Genomic DNA, 22,174 nt, shown 5'->3' on the forward strand with positions numbered 1-22,174 from the left:
GGGTGGAAACGAGCGTTTTGTTTGTGAAGGTGGTGTCTGGATCTGTGTTAGCCATAATCCTGCAATCCTTGTCGTTACTGAGGTAGGTCTCTCTGAAACCTGAGCAGGACAATTTCAAATAATTAAGGTGCTAGAGCGTAAGATTCCAGAGTCACGCTTTGCACTGCTCTGAGGGAGGGAAGAGCAGGAGCGGGTGGAGAAAAAAGCAGGAGTCATTGCTTTTAGCAGGCATGTAGATTTCACAAGGTAAGGAAACCATAGAGGCAGTTGTCAAAAGAAAAAAAAAAAAAACATTTATATATATAAAAATAAAACTAGTGTCAGGTTCTTATCCTAGCTGTTGACAAAGATGGTTGATGGCATTGGCTGGGCCCCTGAAGTTGCTGTGTTGAACAAAGCTGTCGATGTCAGTTTGTTTTCACAAACTTTTCTCCTTGGTGGTTTATTTCCATCCCTGCCAGCCGCGGCTCTTTCGCAGGGGACGCAAGGCTCTGCGCTCCTCCTGTGGCCCCGGTTGCAGTCGCGCAGGCCGGGAGTATATATGGTAGATAATACGTTATCTACTGGTAGATAATACGGCTGGTTTTTTGTTGTTTTTATTTTAAAAAGTTCTTCAACTCCAGTAGTTTTGAATGAGGGAGGAACTGCAGAGGAGTAGGAATGAATTTTAGGGAAAAGTCCCCCCTTAGAGTAAGTACACTTGTTAGCTTCATAAAACCTCTAAAATCAGTAACTCCGCAGCCAAGTTACTGCCTGAAATCCCTGCTGCAAGGCTTGTACAGGTGTGCATGTTCAGGAGGTTTGCTAAAACCACAGCCTTTGTGTTTCCCTCACATGTGGGAGAGGTTAGGAGCACGCGAGTGCCAGCATCATGCAGCAGCCTCCGCAGTGCCATGTAACGGCAGCGCTCAGTCCCTGCAGCCTCACCCCGTGATAGCTGGCACACCTGGCTTCTCTGTTTTATAGCAAAGACACAAAATAACAAAAGCTTAGACTCTGCAGTCCAATTTTCTCCTTTCCCTTCTGATTTTGTCTGTTTTTCTCTGGATAGAAGACATGGCAACGCAAGGACTCTGAGCAACACGTATTTTAATTACTTGGCAAAACAAGTCACTTTATCAAGGGGATATAAAACTTAAATAGCATGCTTCTGCATTCCTACAGTCGCTTAAACAAAATTGTAAACATACGAAAGTGTCTATATGCCTATGGAAGTCAGAGCAATAAAACTAGTGTTGCCGTAGCTGCACGCACACTTCCTGCTTCGATAGTGCATTAATAGGAATTTTTAAAAATAGTTATATAGTACAATTCTTCTTCGCTTTATACAGCTGCTAAGAGCACAAAAAGCTTAATTGCTAGTTCGTTAATGGTGTCTTCAATACTGGAAAGTGTTTTGTATTAATTTTAGGGCTCCGCGGTATAGAAAAAATAAATCTTTCTCCTTGGCATCTGCTGCCACCTTGTATTTGAATTGGTTTTGTACAAGAGTTCTGTCAGGGTTCGTTCAGCACAGTGACTTGTAGCAAGGGGATCTCGAGGAGCCTTCCCAGAGGAGCACGGAGGGAACCCTACAGGGATGCAGGAACAAGTTACGGTGCCCCTCGTGCACGCAGCGCGCCAGGACCCAAACGTGGCTGATGAATTTGGGTGTTACTGCTGGAACAAACACAAGTGGAAATGTGACCCTCTGTGAATTACGGTGTGGTGCCTGTCAGAAAGTCACTGCAAGCTGTGATTTTTATTGCAAACCATCCATAACAGTGTGAAAATGTTGCTGAGCTCTGTTTTGCGGGGCTGGAGATCAGTCCTGAGACCTGGAGAGTCACCAGGGCCCAGTCCCTCTCTTTAGAGACACGTGGGGGAAAACAGCGGAATTGTTCAGGGGAATGAAGGAAGGCAGTCCAGACAAAGGCAGCTGGGAGGAAAGCCTGACCCTACAGAAAAATAAACGTCTGCATAGAGGGAACCAAGCTTTCACTTCCTTACAGGACTGCGTCCTAGCTTCTTCAGCGAATTCAGCTGTTTGCTGCTTGAAGGAGACGAGATTTCCATAAAAATTGCACTCAGCAAGTGGAGCGTGGTCGTGGTAAAATACTCGCCATCTGTGCCCTAAACAGAACTCCTCAGCCAGATCACTCGATACGGCCCCCACAACTGCGTAACCACGAGGCGCTTTGCCACCAGGACACCGTAAAAAAGCCTGATTTAGCATTTCCTTTAATAATGTAAACCCAAAGAAAAGCAATGTGGCAACAGAAGCCCCTGTACCTAACAGGGCAGCTCACCTCGGCAGGAGCCACAGGCTCTCCAACACCCAAACAGGGATTTATGTCAGTCTGGGCATCAGGTTTACGTGTGGAACCCCCTCGCCACACCTGCCTGTCGTGGAAATGAGAAAATTCCCTTCTCGGCGCGCGGTTTTGGTTCTTAACACAATTTGTTTTCAAGCAGCACCTGAAAGTTGAGAGTGCAAAATGTCACGGGTGGTGGGAAATAAGGAGGAAGGGGTCGATCTGCAGCATCTGGTGGTCGGGACACTCTGCATACGAAGCTCCTGGGTTCTGGAGTGTCCCAAGTTATTTCTACTCCTGAAAAAAGAGCGTTTTGTTTGGACGGGCCAGGCACCACAAGGATGTGTCCACACCTAGCCCAGATTCCTGCTGCTGGCCTCGCCCCGCCTGGTGCCCGCTAGCTTTCCTTCTGCACCTTGGTCCTTAGCTTACTGAGCTCCTCCTCCAAGCTCCTGATGTGCTCCTTGAGCGCAGCTTTGTCTTGCTGAGCCTTCTGGTTGGCCTGGCAGCGGGCTTCCTCAATCTTGCGTTCGTACCACTTCTCCATCTGGGTAGAAACGGCCTCGAAGAAATACTGGGTGAGCTCCAGGGCCTGCGAGGTGTCTCTGAGCGCCGGGGCCGGCGCCTGCCCCGCGGGCGGCTCCTGGCTCTGGTGGGCCCCGGCGTGGTGCGGCGCCTTGTGCCTCGGCTGCGCGCCCTTGCTGGATTTCTTCGTCTGAGTTCCTCTGTCGACGAAGCAGCCGCCTGGCGGCTCGGCCTTGGCAGGCTCGGCCAGGGGCTGCAGGGCCGCCTGAACCTTCACGTGGCGCAGTTTGGAGCCCACGAGCTCGGTGGAGGGCAACTCGGGCTGGAACCGCTGGAAGGTGCCGGCGCCGCCGGTTTTGTCCTTCGGCCTCACGTCGGGAGCAGGGGCTGAAGCAGCAGCGGGTCCAGCAGCCATCAGCTGCTGCTCTGCACCTGCAGAATAAAAATACAGGGTTAGAAAAGCCAGGGGCGTGCACGTCAGCCTTCAAAAATCCTTGCTATATGAAGTGTGCTGAATGATGGAGTGTCCCACATACCATTCAGAGTGTGTTGTAGGGGCTTCTGTTACTTTTCCTGTAGGGATATGTACAGGGATAGATTTTACAGAAGCCCAGGGTGCTTTCCTTGGATGCAGAGACCCCGGGCTCTAATTGTGTTCTGACTGGTTGATTTTACTCAGAAGCTTCCTTGGTCAAGCACAGAGAAGTGGCCTGAACCAAGGTCTTCTCTATCCTCAGGTGCCCAAAATCCCTGAATGGGCTTCAGTGTTTTCAGCTGTTTTTTTTTTTTTTTTTCCCCATTCCATAATGAACTAATAACTAAAAAGAAAAGTGGAAAAAGTGGAAGATTTTTTTCTATATCCCTGTATTATAAATATTAACAAGGGAAATGAGTATTTCAGGTTCACATCCTTGCCCCCTGCCATTACAGTATCCATACATCTGAAAAGCTCTTAAGACAGGATCCTTTCTTCACTGGATTTTGGATAATATGTGCACGCTCCTGACAGTCAGGGCTGAAGTTACTCTGACTGGGAAGCTGGAGAAATTGCAGTAAATATTCAGAGCATCAAAGGTCTGGTCTTCAAAGACACAGTGGCAATGTTAGGAAGATCCAGAGCAATCCCAGCCAAGTGAAAATAAAATTTACATATTCCTGGTGGCTGCCTTGAAGCATGTTCCAAGACCCAATGGTAGGAAAAAGCACACAGAGAGAGTAAGTGCTGGTGGTGTGAACACAAGCATCCCCCCGTTATGTAAAGAGCTTGCTTTTGGATGAGTGTGGGGTAAGTACCTGACAGGGGCATACCCGAGGCGCCGTCCTGCTGCATGCAGAACTGCCCAAAGCCCTGCTCTGGCCCGGGGCCTCTGCTCCTTCCCCCGTCTTCCGAGAGGCTGTTGGGCAGCGTGGCACAGGAGTGCTGGTGGGAGCCCTCCGACGGCAGCAGGGGCTGGGGGGCTTTGCCGTCCTTGGTGCTGTGGGGGTTGTTCTCCGTGTCCAGGGTCTCAGCCAGGGACTCGCAGGTGGACAGCGTTGATTTTGGCCTCGATGACCTGGAATCGCCAGAAAGCTTCAGCTCCAGGTTCTGAATCTTCAGCATGCACCAGGTCTTTAGCTCATCCACCAGGGACATCTGTGAGGAAGAGGATGCACGTTAGAGGATCCTGGCTTCACAGCCTGCTGGGCTGCTGAGGATGGGCAGCAAGGACAAAGAGAGCTAAGCCTGGTGGGTTTAGCTGCCCAGACAGATACATACACTGCAACAGGGAACATTTAGAGTGCTGCAAATCAGAAACGATGAGGAAATACACGTTAGCTAAGGAAAGGCACCACTTTAGTCCAAACTAGCACCTGTTCTAGTTGAATCTCTGCTTTTTCTAATGCAACTCGAAGCCTTCTGATCAGGGCCGACTTACTTAATCATAAAATACCAGGCACTTTCCAAGTGCAATGCTTCCATCATGTGCTCAGTGCTGCCATTGAAATTCAATTGAATTCAAGTGAAATTCAATTCAAGACACTTCTGGGACACAGCCTTGTACCAACCTCTGCTCTTCTGTTCATTCAGTGATAAAGATGAGCCCAACCCATGATAAATTGCTAACAGCTTTTAAATTACAAAAGTGCTTAATAAGTGTCAACTGCAGGGGCAGTTGCCAGTGATCATTTTGAAAATGAGCAGCTCTTCTCCCTGGTACACACATGGCGTCGTGAGTTTAGGTCAGACCCTCTTATGAGCTTGAACACTTCGTCCATGCATTTAGAAAAGGCCAACTCATTTTTTTTTCAGTAGTTTCAGCTGGACTCAGCAGCACACGGACAGCTGATACCACTCAATGGCAATTTCGAGTCCTGTGGGAGCACAAGCCTAAGACATCACAGAAGCCAATATGTATGATATTGGCCTCTTACTGATATGCCTCTTACTGTGAAAAAAAACTAAAGCTTTTTGAGTTTAAGTACTTTTATTTGGAGAAAACTGTTTTGTGGGTGTGAGTAGTTTACACTGGGATTATCACAGCAGCCAGCCTTTTAGCATAGATTTGGAACTGTCTTACAAAAAGTCATAACCTTTTACTAGAACAAAGAGTATTCATTTCTTCATTCTCAGAAGAACCCCAGCAGTGAGAAAACAAATTGTGTTTTAAGCTTACTGTGAGTGGAGAAATACGGTTTTCTTATTATGTTTTAATGGTGAGTTTGTGCAGAAGCCAGAGGAGCAAGAGCTGGCTCTGTTGGAACAGTTCCTCTTGTAATGGTGGTTAAAAAGCCTATAAAAGAACTTGCCTACTGGCAGCAGTACACAGCCTGGAGGTGGCGTGCTGTTGCCAAAGTCAGGGTGAAGAACAGCAGCCTTGAATTTGTGGGGAAAAAAAAGATGAGACTGAGAAGGGGAAGATTTCCGGGGCACACAACCAAATGAATGAGAAACTAAAGGACCAACGGGGACATTATGCCTTTGTGACTCTGCAGATGTTACTAGAGACATCCTATAACTAAGGGAACGCTAAAGCACAACTGGTGCAAATTCAATTGTAGGAATTTGTACAAAGCACTACGTTAGAAAAAAAGATACCTTTGTTAGAGATCCCACCTCCGGGCCCACCAAATGAAATTGCAACAGTCAGACTGGATTTCACACTGCCTGTTTCTAATGCAACAGCTTTACACTTTTGGTCTAGAGATTCAGGTGGTGAACAGGACTCATTTGTTCCCTGAAGTCCCTTTGCCTGTTCCAGCAGCTCAGGTAACTCCCCGCTGTTCTCTCTGCTCGCTGGAACAAAACCGCTGTGCGGATCCACCTGAGCTGCAAGGGAGGAGCCGTTTCAAGCCCTACCTGCCGCTTCTCTCCCTCGTTTTTTTCCAGCTCAGCGTGCTGCTGCAGGCGGTGAAGGCACTCAGTTCTCTCTGCGGACAGCCGCTCTGCCATCAGCTTGTCTAAAACACGGAGCTGGGGAAAAAAAAACAACAAAAAAACCACGATTTAGCCAAGGCGATCATGTTAAAAAAACAAAACTCCCATCTGCAGACCTTGCAAGTCAAAGTACGCTGTGTCTTTCAGTCTTCATGTCCAGGAACGGTGCCAACTACAATTTGGTGTAGCTTGCAAAAAGGTCCGATTGCAAAATTATTTAATGACAAAAAAAAAAAAAAAAACATTAAAAATAATTTAAACAATCTCAAACATCAGTGTAAAGAGAATTCAGCAAAAGGGGTTTTTACAATTACAAGCTACCAGCTGCAGGACAGCATTCTCTCCCTAAGTTTCCCTCAAGCAGTTTAGCTTTATTGTCTAAAGAAGCACCTGAAGCCACTTGCACATTAGATGTGTTTTTCTCAAGCCCCCAGCTTGCAACATTAGCTCCCCGTGGAATGTCACAGTTCCCTGGTCTCGAGTATTAGCTTTCAGGTTCATTTTTACAAGGCAAGAAGCAATAAACGAACCATGACAATGAAAACACTCGTTATGCTTAGGATATGCTTCTAATAATCTTGCAGGCGAACAGACCTCCAGGTCATATTCTTACTTGATGTTGAGTTTTGCTTTCCATCTGGCCCAGCTTAACATTCATCTTATCTTGTACTGTCCCAAACTCAGCTTTTATCTCCTCCACGGTTGCCTCCAGCTGATTCTCCAGTTTATTTATCAGGGGCTCACAGCGACATCCATTGATCGGCGCCTGAAAAGAGTCAAACATTCGCTTGCTGCATCCTGCTGGCCTCTTAGTGCACTTGGAACATTATCACAGCTTCTTACAGTCACTATTGAGCTCTTCTGTACCACGTACCATAGCTCACCCTCCTAATATTACCTGACAGCTCAGCAAACATACATTAATTGGAAAAATGGCATAGAAATGGACTAATCTCATTTATATGGACAACTCCCAACGCTGGGGCTACGAGCAGCAGCGGGGTTAGCTCATACATGCTGGGGTACTGACTGTGTGCCACAGGAGAGGGCAGCGTCTGGCAGACCTGCACCCTCGTCTCAGTGCTGTAATTCTGAGTTGTACGGTCTGATTTTTGTGGCTGTGTATGCATTTGTTTTTTTTAACCTAATGCCAATCATGTACTCACTTTTCATACTGCAAGGCAAGGTCTCACTTCTCCTGCCTCCCGTCACCCTGCAGGCATCTGGCTGACCTTCCAGCTGCCTGCCTTTGAGCTGCGTGACACTGCCCTGTATTTTCAGGAAATGCTGGAAGGGAGTCTGTCTGCATTAAGCTAATCTTTGTTTATCGATCAGATTTGTTTACAGATCCTACCTGCTCCCTACACCTTTCTTCCTGCTCCCTACATCTTCCCTACCTGCCCATCAGATAGGGACATACTCATTTTAACATCTGAGCAGTCCTTCTCCTTTCCTCCCTATCCTATTAGGATAATGCCATAATGCCCCTGCCTGGAAATTTCCCCCGTGTCACACAGTGGGATGTTGGAGAACAAGGCGTATAAAGCCTCTGAAGTCTGACTTGAGTGATCTCCTGAATTTCTTTCCAGCAAGGGAACAAGGATAGCTGCAGGGGGATGTGAAAAGTTAATGAAATGAAAGGATCGATCTCCCAGAGGTGCAGGAAGGCAACACTAAGAAAACAACGGTGCAGATGTTTGCAGTGTCTACGGGGTAATTTGCTGGCTGATTTCATGCTGTTATAGAAATGTGAACTGGTAAATACTAGCAGAATAAAATAAACTGAGTGGAGTAAAATAACCATTTCTTAACTGAAATAAATGTAGAGGAGCTGCTACTCCCAGTCTGTAAACCAATTTCTCTACAGCTCCTGCCTCCAGTAATCCCAGAATCCCCAAAGACTTGCTGCAATAAACAAAGAGTTGAAACAGACTGTACTGAGTGGACTGGAGGATGGGGTTTAAGGAGTAAGCGTCAGTGCTCACACAACTTTCATTTATTTTCATTGGAAAATTTCTTTTGCCTTCCTTATCAGAAATCTCAGTATTTCAACATGTATCCTTTAAGTTCCAGTGCCATTCCCAGCCACTGGTCACACCTTGCCTCCAAAAAGTTACTACTTCCTAGAGCAAAACTCCTTACCCATTCCTCAGCGTACATAACACCACCCAAGCAAGGAAAATAAATCTGCAGTCATTACTTCATACCCATGACGTGGAGTTGAGTGAGAGCATTTTCTGTCTGACCTGCCAGGAGTGCTGCTCAGCGTGCCTCCCCCCACGAGGCAGCAGCTCGCTCACCTGCATCACCTTCCCATCCTTCCCTCGGTAGAGGGTGTAGAGCTGGTAGGCCCGGACCTCGTGGGGAGGCGGCGGGGAGGAGCAGTGGTGTTTACTTCTGCGTTTTGGCAGGTTCTGCTGGGGCCGAGGGAGTGTCTGCTGGTCAGCCGGGGAAATGGGGTCGGAGAGTGCTGAAACCTGCAGAAAGCACGAGCCACGTTTTACCTGCTGATGAGCCCTCAGTAAACTATTCCCGGCGTGAAACCCTTTTATGAAAAATCCTGATTGATAATTACTGCAAAAAACTGATTAAAACGCAAATCCAGCTGCATTACTCACCACAATCGTGGTTTTTGTCAGCACAAAAAACAGATTTATGCACAAACCCAGCCTATGTGGCCCTCAACAGGAGAATTTCCCCACCAGAAACCAGTTTTGTCCAAAGGCTGCCTCTGCCCCGTGAGCAGAGCAGAGCTGGTGCCCTGGCTCACTGCCACGCCAGAGGGACACCCGTACTCAACAACAATCCCTTCTCTGCTGTTTTAAACCCACTGATACCTTCTCCTTTGGCTTTTTCTTTTTGCTCTTCTTCCCTTTGGGATCCGGAGAAGTGGACCGGGGCTCATCCTTCAGATCTGTTTTCCTCTGGGGCGGCTGGTCGCTGCTCTGGGTGTCGTCAGCAGCCGAGACGCTGCCCTGCGTGGAGCAGACACAGGGGGCTCAGAGCAGTCGGGGAGACATTAGGGAAAAGGAGTTTTCTCCCATTTCCTAGTCCTGAGCTGCTCTGCACACCCGGGTGGGCACCCAGCAGCAGAACACACCCGGCCTCCCCTGGCTGGCCCATGCAGGGAGCTGCTGCTGTCACAGCCAGGTGACAGATCCAGGCAGATTGAGCCCCAGTGGCTTTTGGTCACGCTCCCTCTGTGGCAGCAGGAGGAGTTGGTAACGCCAGGCTGTACCTTGCTCTGTACCACCTCATCCCGTGGCACCGACTGAGCTCGCCTCTCCTCCTTCAGCCTCTCCCTCTTCTTCCTCAGGCTTCTGCCGCGATTGAAGCGTGAGACCTGGAGGCAGAGGGCACTGTTACTCAGGGATGCCGTGCTCCTTCCCCATACAGAAGCCAAGAAATAAAGCAGACAAGCTTTCACCTCTCCTAAAAGGCAATATAGAAAGGAGAGAACACCCCCAGATGCGATAGGCCAAGCAGAGCAGGCATTAAAGCAACACCCAGCAGAAATGTAGGCACCTTTCATTGCAGAAGGCTAAGACTACGGCGTTGTGGCCCCGTGGGGATAACCAGTCTCAGCCCCACCTGTGTCAGGGCCAGAGTTTGCTGCCAACAGAAGACATTTGCGACATACCTGGGATGCTTTAGTGAGCAGAAGCGCAACCTCGGGGTTGTTGTGCTGTCTGGCAACCTCTAGAGGGGTCTGACCTGCCTGAGAGGAAAAAGACAACAGCATTTCCTTCAGAACACTGGAAATGGAGGATTTCTCCCCCGGAGGTTAGTACGTGCCCCGTGCAAAAGAGCAAAAGTGACTAACTGCTTCCTCGTACCCAGATTTAATTCAACACCCAAATATTTTCTGGAGCGTCGAAGAGCCTGCACGAACACAAACTCCCAGAGGAGCTCCACGTCCTACTTACGTTGTTGACAACTGCCGTATCGGCCCCGGCCTCCAGCAGCAGCTTCACCACCTTCCTATGATTCAGGGCAGCAGCCACGTGGAGCGCCGTGTCTCCCGCCTGCAAGGCACAAAGCAGAAAGCAGCTGTGTAAAACGCGGCCTCGGGTCTCGCCCGACAGAAATCTCAGCTTCTTGTGGGGTGCTGAGAGGCCAGAAGACCTGTGCTTAAAATGCTGCAACAACCCAGCTTCAGTGAGGCTCGCTCCACAAAAACGCAGAGCCGGGCAGAAGGGGACAGGAGGTGCAAAGAGCTACTCCGGCCTCGTTTTGAGGAATGCAAACAAGGTGCTGGTGAGGGGCTTTGATTAAATGAAGTGACACACAGCACAGCTGGAGGCAGCCCAGCTCCCCTCCAGCCAGTGGATACAACACCTGAGGGCAGGACGGGTTTGCCCGCTGCAAGCTTTTCTTTGCTGCACCTTTGACTCCTTGGTGTGCAGGTGGTCGTGTATCGCGTTAGTCAGAAATTATCTGATAATTAGCAGCAGCGAGATGGTCGGTTTTCTCTTCATGAGATTCCCCAGGAGAAAAAAAACAAAACAAAACAAAACAAAAAAAAACCAACAAAACAGCTTCTGGAATAAAGCCAGGAGGCGGTATGGGTCTGGCACTCAAACACTGCCTGGCCCTTGTTCCTGGGTACTGAGGTGAAGACTGCTGGGATCGGGTTCAGGGGCTGGTCACGGAGCCAGCAGCTCTCCGAGGGACACTGCACCCATATATAATGCCCTCCTGGCCCCTTTGCCCTGCAAAAGAAGCCACATTTCTTTTTGTCTACATAAAATGCTAGAGGCACGTCCCCTCTAGGCAAATGGAAACCTTATTGCTTGCTACTTGGATGAGGCATGTCCACTACTAAAACCATGAGATGTGCAAATATGGAGCACCTTTGGGTGGTACTGGGGAAAAAAAGAGGGAAAGTGGTGCCCCCCTGTGCAAAAAGATGTTTTACTGCACTAAATCCATTCCACAAAATTAGGCTGTGCCACAGGCACAGTGAGCAATCTCTTCCCTATATAACAACCACAGATGATTAATCCTAGGTTAAACTGATCGTTGCTTTGAATTTAAAGCATATTTTTTCTTATTTTTCTGTATTTTTATTCCCACTACTGCAAAATGCAGGATTCCAGAGAAATTTGCACTTCTGCAGCATCTGAGCATGAGTGAGCCCTGCATCACAGTGCCCCTGTGATATCGTTACCACCCAGTGATGGAGGAGAAAACAGGCCCCATAAAATGACCAAGCCTCTCTCCCAGACCCATTGCTCTCTCCCCAGACCCCTTTGTGCACCAACACAGCTTTGCAGCACCTCATAAATAGGAAATGTTTTAAAGAAAAGATGCAAATGTGATGGCAAAATAATAAACCACTGATATGCCATGGCTTTAAAGCTACCCTGGGAAGCCGAGGCACTTGGCAGCACAGTGAGCCACGCAGGGAAATGGGGTTGCTGGGTGGGAACCTCTCTTTCCAACGAGAAAATCGTGTGAGGGGCGCAGAGTCGCAATGAGGTTCATGCACTGACCTGGTTCTTTTCATGGACAGAACAGAAAGCACTGAGCAGCACCCTAACGATGGGCAAGTGATTATAACGAGCAGCCACATGCAGACAGGTATCTCCTGCCTGCAAACAGAAACAAAGCTCTGAGCGCGTCATTGCAGTAGGGAAGCTTGCACTCGTCATGGTGTTCAAGGATGCAATAATCCTGTTAAACCAAAAAGAGCAGCAAACGTCACACCCCCCGCCCCCGCCAACCAGCAATGCTGTCTTCCCTTTGGTACAAAGCTGAGCAATAGCTGGGGTAGGGGAGGGAGGGGGCACCAATTCTTCAACCACTGATGGAAAACGATGTGATTAGAAAGCCCTGCACTCATATTTTTGCATTACATCTGTCCTCCTGCCCCCCAAAAAACAGTGTGATTTGGAAAATCACGCACGCTGAAGAACAGATGAGGAGTGGGGCCTGAGCTGAGCTCCCAGGAGGGGCAGCACAGGGGCAGCTCGGGCTGAGCTGGGAGCAGAGCCCCCACGTTTCCATTTCAGTGTGCTTCTGCCCCGGGTTATTCAGCAGGACAAAGACATCTGGCTTCCACTTGTAGGTTTGGTTTGGTTTTGGTTTTTTGCCTTTGTCATGCCAGATCCGTTACAAAACAGGAGGAAAGCTGTGAAGTCACCTTGAATCTACCTCACGTGAGGAACCAGCACGCAGTATGCACGATCTGGCTGCGAGGGCAGGCCTGAAGGCTTTCACCGTGCTGGCATAAAACCCCTGTAAGATTCCCACCTTATTGAAAGAGGAGCCCCACTGCAGAATTACACGACCCCAAAAGGCTCCTTCCAGCCCCACTCAGGAGCCGGGTGCAAGCAACGCCTCACCCAGCCCTACTGCAAGCATTCCTCTGTGCAACATTTATAAACATTTGTTAGTGGTTTGTTTTGAATTTTTGACAAAAATCATGGTTTAAAACCTGAGTACTTCCACGAGTTAAAGCAGTATGGCTAAAACGAAAATGAACACGTGTCCTTTTCCAAACTCACATTGTTTTTGAGGTCTGCTCGGGATCCTCCAAGTAACAAAACACGAGTGCTCTGGGAATGGCTGTTCTGGCAAGCCAGGTGCAGAGGGGTGTTACCTGCCTTAGAGAAACACAGGAAAACACAGAAGTCGTATTTAGAAGTTGGACAGGAGCTTTACAAAGCCAAACCTCGCAGGTCTCCCCACAAGAAGATCCACCCAGGGCTGGGAAACTTGCTTCTTCCCAACATGCAGTTTTGTACTGGAAGAAATAAAATAAAATAAAATAATAAAAAAAGACTTTGCCTGTGTATTGCTTTTTTAACCCTGTGAAGCATTTTGCTGGTCTGACAAGTTTTTCTGACAGCATTTGGCTTTTGCTGGCCTGAAAATGTTTTGGGTTTTGAAAATAAACTGAGAATAAACTGTGTATTCAGGGTGATTGCTGGGCAGGAGGAATACGGGTACCCAGGTGCTTTCCCCACGTGTTGTCCCATTCCTCAAATGCCACCTGACTTGCCTTTAAAATCCCTGGTGTCCTGTGTGGCCTCTGCATTTCAGTTGTTACAGAAACTGTCTTCAGTTGCATTGCTCTTTTAAATCCTGTGCTCAGGATGCCGTGCTGCAAGAAGTGTGTATGCACAAGTGTCCCCCAGGCAGTCCAAGGAGAAATTAACCAGGAGGTACAGCAAAAACACACCAAAATCCTCCCGTCCCCTGCTGCTTGGCAGGATCTGACAAATCCAGCAGCCCGTTCCTGTCCCTCTCACAAGGCAGTGAGAGCCGTTCAGCCAAAGCCTCGAGATGCCCAGGCATAAGCCACGGGACTGCAAGGTGCTCCTGCACACAGCTCTTAGTCCTGGCTGCCAGGAAAGCTGTCAGAAAAAGTATGCCTTGTCATCAGTATCACTGCAAGTTGAGAGACCAGGAAACCATTTTGGGATTAAGCAGAATTAAGCTCTTCATTTTTTCTTGAAAGCAGAAAGGGTCAAAGTGCAAGCATGCACCAGTTCCCTTGTTTTTCAGCAGCTCCTGAGAAAAGGCCCCGTCCATTAAAAAGCATCAAATGATCAAATGCAAAGGGAGAGGACTGCACAGGTAAGACATCAAAGGATCAGCACAGAAGGAGCTCAGGCAGTACTCCGGTCATGTCTCAGATGCTAACACTGCTAAGCCATTCTGTACGTGTGCTTTTTAGGAGAGGTTGTCTCCAAACAGCTGACAGATGCTGTATTACAAGCTAAATTTTCTAACACCCTAAGGCATCCGAGCATGCAGGATAACACGACTTGCCTCTTAAGCACACACCTTTGTACATAGATACACATATATAGAGACAAGCACATCCAGGGACAGCAGTTACATGGTTCAGCAGCCTATAAAGTCAGGTACTATCGTCTGTTATGTGTAAGCATGGGAAGTGGTCTCAAGTACCTTTGAAGCAAATCGAGATGAACACCACAGGAAAAAAAATGGAAGTTGGAACAATATAAAAGAAGGAATACACATAAAATAATATCAAAGATGATGTAACGACATACAAGTGACCACAATTGTACAAATATATGCATACACACACATGGAAAGACAGAGAACCGTGCCAAGGCAATGCTGAGGCTTTCTTATTCAAAATCTTAAGACTTTCACCACATCTCCCTTTTCGCCTTTCTTCCCTGGCACTTTGTGTTGTAATTTACCAAAATATCATGTCATTTGCTTGAAAAAATGCTCAGAGATCCCATAAAAACATCCCAAAACCCTTTGTTACCTGTAACAAAGGACACGGTGCCACCCATGCAACCTGACCAACCCACTGGCACTGTGAGCCCTAACTCAGCTCATACCATGGGCTGCTACTGCTATTTCCTTCACCTTTGAATTAGTGAACCGAAGACAAGTCTCCCACAAATATCACAGTTAGTGTGGAATTAAAATGCCTTGCTCTGTTATTCTTTCCTCTGACATGCTCTCAAGATATTATAAATACCAAAAGAAGGGTAATCCAGGTTCATTACAAGCTTTTGGTAAGAGCCTACACTTATGTATCAGGAAGAGCTTTCTCACAAAAGATACACAACTACTTTTTCCCTCCGTGGCTTACATTCATTTGGCTGTTCATTTTCTGAAAATGGATTCTGAATGCCACATTCCAATTAATACAACTCATATTCATTTTAAACCACACCAATCACCACAAATACACTCCATATAAATTAGAGCACTGTGGGGATTTCCACAGGACTTGCAGTGTTCCTCTGCTCTAACTGATGTATCAAAGTGCAATTGAGTTCCTCCAGCATCATCTGTCAAAATAAGAATTTCCTCATGCCTGTGGCGGGACCATCCAAGCATAACAGATGCAAAAGAAGAGGAAAAATGTCCCATGAGGAGCTGGTCTCCAACCTCCTGAGAAATGCCATGACCAAAAGTCTCCAGCGATGAGAATCAGCCACCTTACACTAGAAATTAAAGCTCCTTCTGTATGTGTCTCACCTTGTTCTTGGCAAGCACGTTAGCTCCTGCCTTAACGAGCACTTTGGCAGACTGACTGAATCCATGCCAACAAGCTTCATGAAGAGCGGTATTCCCGTCCTGAAGAGCACACACACAAGAGGAGAAGATTAGTGCACTGGGTCCTCACACCGAGTAATGTTACATTCAGACTGCAGCAGCTGCATGTGTCACCTGGTCACTTGAGAAATAAATCTTCTTTCCTTTCCTGCTAGCTAATTTTCTATTTATTTTTAGAAGATGCAGATATATCCCAGACTAAAACTTAAAGTAACTTCCACAAACACCTTAGGTACATCTTCCTTTCTATTCTTCCTATCTTCAACATCCTACTGCCTTCACCTTCCACTTCTTCCCCACTTACCCTTGCAAGCAGAGTATAGCCCAAAAGCTTTTGTTGGGAACATGGACTTATCTTTATTTACAAACTAGATTTACAGCCTGGGATTCTCAGCTTCTGGGATAATCGAGGGAAACTGTGCAGTGTCTTGGGTAGGGCATAGTATGGTTGTGATTTCTCCGTCAATGAGATCTTAATATTACTGGTTGGCAAAGCTGCCACCCCACAGGGCTTTGCTTTTGCCTGTTACCTTGTCTTGTCTGTCCAAAGCACAACCTTCTTGAATGAGAGTTGCAATGACATCGGTGTTCCCTACGACAGCAGCCCGGTGCAATGCTGTCTGATCGCCCTGCGAAAAGAAGCACATCTTTAATCCGTATTATTGCCACCCAATTTTGACTTAATAAAAACACAGTCAACACACACACACAGCACACACACAGGCTGCATCTTCAACACGTGCTGTTTAAATCCAAGCTGCCTTTGAAAACAGTTCCCATAAACAGCTATCATTAAAGTTTCCAAGATTAATGAAGTTAAAAAGCATCAGAGACCTATAAAACAATTATTTTCCGAAGTTTTCAACTCATCACAATTCCATACACAGCACTGAAGTCTTCTAAAAATACGGCAGTATTACAAGGCAGGGAATCTAACACATTTGGCACTATGTACCTAATAACCAACAATATCTCTAAAGGCAATTACAGGCTGTCATAATTCATCACAATGATCCTCCACTACTTACACTAACAGGATGAGGCTCTCCCATTTGGGCTCTGACTGCTCCATCAGCCCTGCTTAGGATAAGGAGCATGAGATGAGATTGGTGTCTTCAGCACCTCTGATGGATTTACCAATTAGTGCTAAGAGTGGAGGCAATTTTATGATGAGGATCACAACTGCAAGATATTCAGCTTATTTCATTCAAACAACCGAGTGATCTTAAGGTCCGAATGACTTTCCCTTCTCATGGACCTGCCACATTGCAGCAACAAGCAAGTTTCTTATATCCATTTATTTCTTTTATGGCTAAGTTTCCAAAAGAAACGATGCTGATGCATCTCACCTGACCACCCATCTATCTCCCCTCTAACTGTTGAACTTATTTGCTGAGCTAGAGAGGCCAAGATCTCTCACCCTGCTCTGCCCATCTGGGCTATCGACATTATTTTTATGTGCATTTTTGTGAGATGGTGAGGAAAGGGGGGAAATCGGAGGATTTATGCAGCAGCATGTAGGGATGTAAGGCACCGATCAATGGGAAACCAAGCTGCAGTGTCTCCTGTGCTCCCCCGACAACCTGTCGTGTTTCTTCTTTGAAGTTGCTTTGAACCTGCAGTGCTGAAGCACAGCCTGGGAGTGCAGGCACAAAGACTAGCTTCAAAGCTGCACACAGCCTTTTTTGGGGGATGAATAAACAAGAGAGTGGGAGCCCAATCTGCTACTGCTTATCTAGACAATGTCCACCAAAAATACACAAAGGAGAGAGAGATGCAGTGTACCCTGCAGAAGAAAAAAAAATAAAAATAAAAAATAAAATAATAATAATAATAATAATAATAATAATAAAAAAAGAATAAAATAAAGGCTTGCAGGAAGCTAGTCCTAAAGAGATATAAAGATTTGTAGTAGAGAAATTTTATCATCCGGTATTACCTGATATTAAATACTAAAACTAAAGGGATTTCCATATTTTCTATCCCACAGCCTACAATTACTTAAATAACTGGATAATTTGAATAATCTGTTCTCAAAGGCAATTAGCAGCTGACTTAAAAATTGCTCTCAGTGGGGCTCTTTTATGCTAATGACAGCAAAACAGTTATCAATCCACAGGGGCAAAATGAGCATTGCCAACCCTAGCCTCTCAGTAACCCCTGCAATGCTAACTCCCAACACCAGCAAATCATTAAATTGGCTTATTTTCATAAAGCTGACTTAAAAAACTACACTGAGGTGTGTTGTTTTTTTTCTTTTGCTATTTGTGTTTTATCTGTAGAAGTGACATATGCTTACATTTCTTATTGCCCTACTAAGACTCCCACTGTATTTGACGAGAGTTAAAACAAACACAAGAATAGTCCCAGGAACCTGGATTTTTAGAAAAACGCGAACTATGGCAAAACTGACAGCACTGCAAGGTCCCTGAAGTTGTGTATTTATTCTACATTGAAAGATAACCAAAATGTTATGGAAATCTTCCAAAATATACCATCTCACATGTGCAAGTGTCAGATAGCTTCCAGTAACTATTCCTGCACAGGAATCTGCTCTCTAACAAGCCAGGGCAGAACTTAACACCCTACTGCAGAGCAACGGGTAATGTGAACGGTGCAAAGGCCATCTCACCTCCCGACCACAACCTGGAATGTAATCCATCAACTTATCCTGCCAACCTGTAGTTGCTACCCCAGCAAAACTCCAGAGGACATTACAACCAGGAGGAAAACAAGATGACACCTGCCGTGGGGACGGACGGAGCTTTGACAATGAGTAGCTGCTTACCGCTTCTTTGCAGGCTGGAAAACTGATCGTGGAGATAAGACTGGGGACAGAAATGGATTGTATGGGATTTAGTTTGTAATTAAGGATCCCCTCGCTGAGTACACCTGAAGTCAAGGCTGCTGTTGTCATTCACCCAGCCTCACGACAGTAATTGCAGTGAGGTCAAAGGACATTCAGCTTTGGGGGGGGTTTGTGGATATGGCAGCTACTTCTGACAGGATCTTAGTTAAATTCAAACCAAACACATCTGAAAGCACCTCCCTGCTGCAGGAGCAGGTCTCCCTCAGGGCCTGCTGCGCCCAGAGCAGCCCAGCCCGGGCCTGGGCAGCTCCTCCTGAAGATGTGGGGTGGCACCAGGAGCCATGCCCAGGTTTGCTCCCGGGCAATATTCTGGTCCTCAGGCAGCCTCCTGAGCGGGTCAATGAATGGACAAGGTCCTGACCTTGTTCACATACCAGGGAGTGTCAAAGTACATCTCCGGTCCTGCCTTGCTGGGCTGAGGCACCTCCCAGGGAAGAGCAGGAAGATCCTGATTTTCTGGTGACGGTCCCTACAACCCCAGCCCCCAGGGCAGGGTTTGGTGGGCCATTCCCTCACACCTCAGCACACACGTTGGCTGCACACCACAGAAACTGAGCCCAGAGCCCACCATTCCCTCTGTGCTGTGAGCTACTGAGCAGCCCAGGCACATCACATAACCCAGCTATAAGTAATATGAAGGGCATCACAATATTTTTAACCCATCTGCCCTGCCCACTAGTAGAGGAGCAAACCAGGAACTTGCCTTTATGGAGCCACGTATAACAGATGAGCTATATTTCTTTCAGAGTGTGCGTTTTCACACAGTGCAATCACTGACTCATGCATCTTTTTATTAATTGCTAAAATAACTGCCTCTGAAAGCGTTCATCAGAGTTCTGCCTTCAGCAAAGCATTAAGGGACCAGTCTAGAGAGTCGGAGAAAAAATCCACCTGAAAGTGCACATTAACTGCCCAGACTATTATGCTGGGCACAATTTATGATCCTATTTGTAAGTGATTTACGCCTTAGGAACAGACTGCAAACCAGGAACAATGAAGAGCGATAACTCCGGTGTCACACAAATGTGACCTTGACAGAAACAACAGAAGCGAGCTTGCCTAAATGCAGACGTGGGCCCGAAGCCAAAAGGACGCTCAGGTGCTTAAGAGAGACCCGGTAGAAGTAAGGCAGCTAAGCCTACAGCAGTGCCTCTCAAATCCCCTACGTTAGCTGCCTAGCCCTGAAAGTAACTAAGACAGGGGCATTTCCACCCAAACACTGAGGACATCTCAGCTTGTCCAGCACCACAAGGCACCAGCGCGGTGATGGAACCCAAGATGGGACCCAAGGGGAACCCGAGGTGTCCCTCACACCGAGCTGTGCCACAGCCCACTGTGTAGGTGTCTGCCCTCCACCTCCCAGCACGCTTGCTGGAACCAGTGCCACACAGACCCCACAAGGCCCACCACCCCACAAGGTCCACCACCCCACAAGGCCCACCACGGTTAGCATCCCCTTGGGCAGAGTATAAGGCACTGGACATCCCGAGTGCTCTACATACAGCAGAGCTATTGCATAAAAAGGCCCAGGTAGGTTTCCAGTGCCTAAAACCATGCTCCTGACAGAGCTTAAATGCTTGCTTTCAGCAGAGAACTGCAGGCCATGAACTCTGAAGAAAGGCACATACCTAAATCCCGACCTTCTCCACAGATTTTAGCATTACTCTTTCTTTTATCATTTTTGTGCTGGCAAAGCAAGGTGGCGTTTGCTCAGCATCCTGGTGCTTGTGATTACTTTCTAGGCTCCTCAAGTTTCTTCATTTGCTGACTAACTTAAAGCAGTGAATGCAACCACTGGGACCAGACACCTGTCTATTTCGTATCTGAAGTTCACTCCAAGGACAAGAAAATAACATGATCAAGAGTTTCGGGTACCTCTTAGTACTTCTCACAGCCATCCTGCCTCTGTCACGGTACAGGACTAACACAGAGGTATTTGAGTCTCTAATCCCAAAGACTCTAACTCCCAAATTTAATGAGATCTACTTTACACTGGCTTGTAATACATGTTACTTTTTCCCTTCTATGTTTTAAAAGATGTTATAACCACTGTATTTTGTTTTCCTACACACTCCTCCAGAGCCTCCATCAGTTCCATGGTCTCCTTTAAAGCCCCTTCCAGCATCATGCTTTGCCTCATCACTGTCTTTTCATGTTTGCAGAAATTGCCAAACTGGCTTGATACTGAACTGCATCAAAATCAACAGCAAAAAATCATGCCTTCAATTCCTGATACAAAGAGCTGGATGGCACTTGTGAAATCTCATACTTTGAAATCAAATCACTGAATGCATAGCATAACGTTCTCGAAAAACATTCAAAAGTGAAAATATAATCAAGTGTAAAATACTCCAAAGAACATCTAAGCATATTTGAATATTCTGAAGCCTTTGTACACAAAGGCAACTGGATGTGCCCTAGTGCTTCTCAATGCCAGTGTCCTCCTCCTTTGCCGAAGAAAGTCATTCATCACAAATACACAGTGAGCAGAATTTCACTCTGAACAATAAATGATGATGCATGGCCAGCAGAAGTGATCAAGGCGTGAAAAAATAAACACAAATGAAAGAAATTACAGCTTAAATGACACTAAACGAGACTTAAATGGGAGCATAAGAATAAGCCACTTTACATATTTACATTCAACTAGAAATGATTTTGACCTCTGGATTATTGTTCCATTTGAAATTAATTTTCTGCTTCTTAAGGTGGAACTTCCAGAAGAGAAATTTCAGGGCCTTTTCAGGGTTTTAAAGTTTATGTTTTTTTTTTCCCTGTTAGATTTGCAGAAAGCGCATACAGGGCAGGAAACTACGCGGAGCACCCAGCACAAAGCTCGCCATGCAGTCATGCACCTCCAAGAGCTGTCATGCCAGGCTGCCAGTCCAAGAGTTTGCAGCATGCAGCCATGGGAGAAGTGAAGCTCAAGGCAGGATCGACGCACGAGATTTCTAACCTCCTTCTCTCTCTCTGATCTTCTAGGTTCCTTCCTAGCCTTTCTCTTCTGGTTTTTCTTATCTTTCTCTTCCTTGATTTCCTTCACCGGGACAACTTTCTCCTTGACTATTTCTGAGGTGTGTGCTGTATGAATACTCATTGACCAGTCAGAGATTGCATTGGGATCCCAGTAAGAGTTTTCAGGATTGCCAGGGAGGAGGAAAGAATTAGCTCCCGGGGTTGCGTACTCTACAGAGCTGGACTCCACCGGTTGAAATTCATAATAATCCCACTCCAGGCCACTGGAGGTCATTCTTCAACTAATTCTCACGGCTCTTGCCGTGTTCTAAAGAATGTATCTGTAGAACATGAAGTTAGTGTTTGAATCTCTCCAAAACATTTAGCAGTTTTTAAGTTTCTGCTTATCATGTTAGCAGATGAAAAGTTAGTATTGCATTTATTAGCTACAGTCAACTCCAAAATAAAATGTTGAGTTCTCTTGTTATTTTAAAAAAAATAAAATATGCATATTTTTTAGAACCTGAAGACTTCTTTCTGTTATCATAATTCTGCAGACAAAAATCAAGTAATTTAATTTTCAATAAAATACGATACTCCCCACTCTCATGAGCAATTTAATTTCTGAACCTAAATCAGTATTCCTGAAATGAAATGCAATGATGTTAATCAACACTTGATGCTAAAGTGCCTTCACTGCCAAATAAGCACAGGATAAGAGTGACTGAAGGCATAATCAATAGATTGCAATTAAAAAAGAATATGAACATTTCTGTATGGCATAAATAAAGTGTAAAAATGAATTATACAAGGAGAAAACATAAATAGAGAACCTTCTTGATGACCTATGCAAAAGGAAAGCAGAAATATTTTAGTTAATACCTTTCACAAGCAAAAATCCTCACGTGGAGTTTAGCCTTCCACCTACTCCTTCGAGTCAAACCCAGACCCACCCTCTGAGTCTCAGCAATTCCTGAGGTTCTCCTTAGCCCAAACCAGATGACTAGCACTAAATACAGAGCCAAAATCAAACTGTGCTTTTAAGAAACAGCATCTGTA

The 22,174-nt window shown here is 46.4% G+C and overlaps 1 protein-coding gene across 12 annotated transcripts in view; it reads right to left on the reverse strand.

The window, feature by feature from the left end:
* Positions 1 to 1,072: 1,072 nt before the first annotated feature.
* The window catches only part of ANKRD6 (ankyrin repeat domain 6), a 99,770-nt gene continuing 78,668 nt past the window's right edge, over positions 1,073 to 22,174 (reverse strand). For 6 of the 12 annotated variants that reach the window (XM_068677956.1, XM_068677957.1, XM_068677961.1 and 3 more), the window contains 13 exons: positions 15,822 to 15,920; positions 15,214 to 15,312; positions 12,744 to 12,842; positions 11,730 to 11,828; positions 10,161 to 10,259; positions 9,875 to 9,952; positions 9,473 to 9,577; positions 9,072 to 9,209; positions 8,535 to 8,711; positions 6,848 to 7,000; positions 6,157 to 6,270; positions 4,113 to 4,452; positions 1,073 to 3,251 (listed from right to left, as the gene is read on the reverse strand). In XM_068677956.1, coding sequence (XP_068534057.1) covers positions 2,692 to 3,251; positions 4,113 to 4,452; positions 6,157 to 6,270; positions 6,848 to 7,000; positions 8,535 to 8,711; positions 9,072 to 9,209; positions 9,473 to 9,577; positions 9,875 to 9,952; positions 10,161 to 10,259; positions 11,730 to 11,828; positions 12,744 to 12,842; positions 15,214 to 15,312; positions 15,822 to 15,920 — 2,160 coding nt within the window. In that variant the 3' untranslated portion in view covers positions 1,073 to 2,691. Of the gene's footprint in view, positions 3,252 to 4,112; positions 4,453 to 6,156; positions 6,271 to 6,847; positions 7,001 to 8,534; positions 8,712 to 9,071; positions 9,210 to 9,472; positions 9,578 to 9,874; positions 9,953 to 10,160; positions 10,260 to 11,729; positions 11,829 to 12,743; positions 12,843 to 15,213; positions 15,313 to 15,821; positions 15,921 to 16,319; positions 16,455 to 21,116; positions 21,457 to 22,174 lie in introns of those variants that run through there. The other 6 variants (XM_068677955.1, XM_068677954.1, XM_068677966.1 and 3 more) reach the window with 6 other exon arrangements.

The sequence above is a fragment of the Anas acuta genome, chromosome 3, assembly GCF_963932015.1.
Source record: "Anas acuta chromosome 3, bAnaAcu1.1, whole genome shotgun sequence".
NCBI classification, from domain to species: Eukaryota; Metazoa; Chordata; class Aves; order Anseriformes; family Anatidae; genus Anas; species Anas acuta.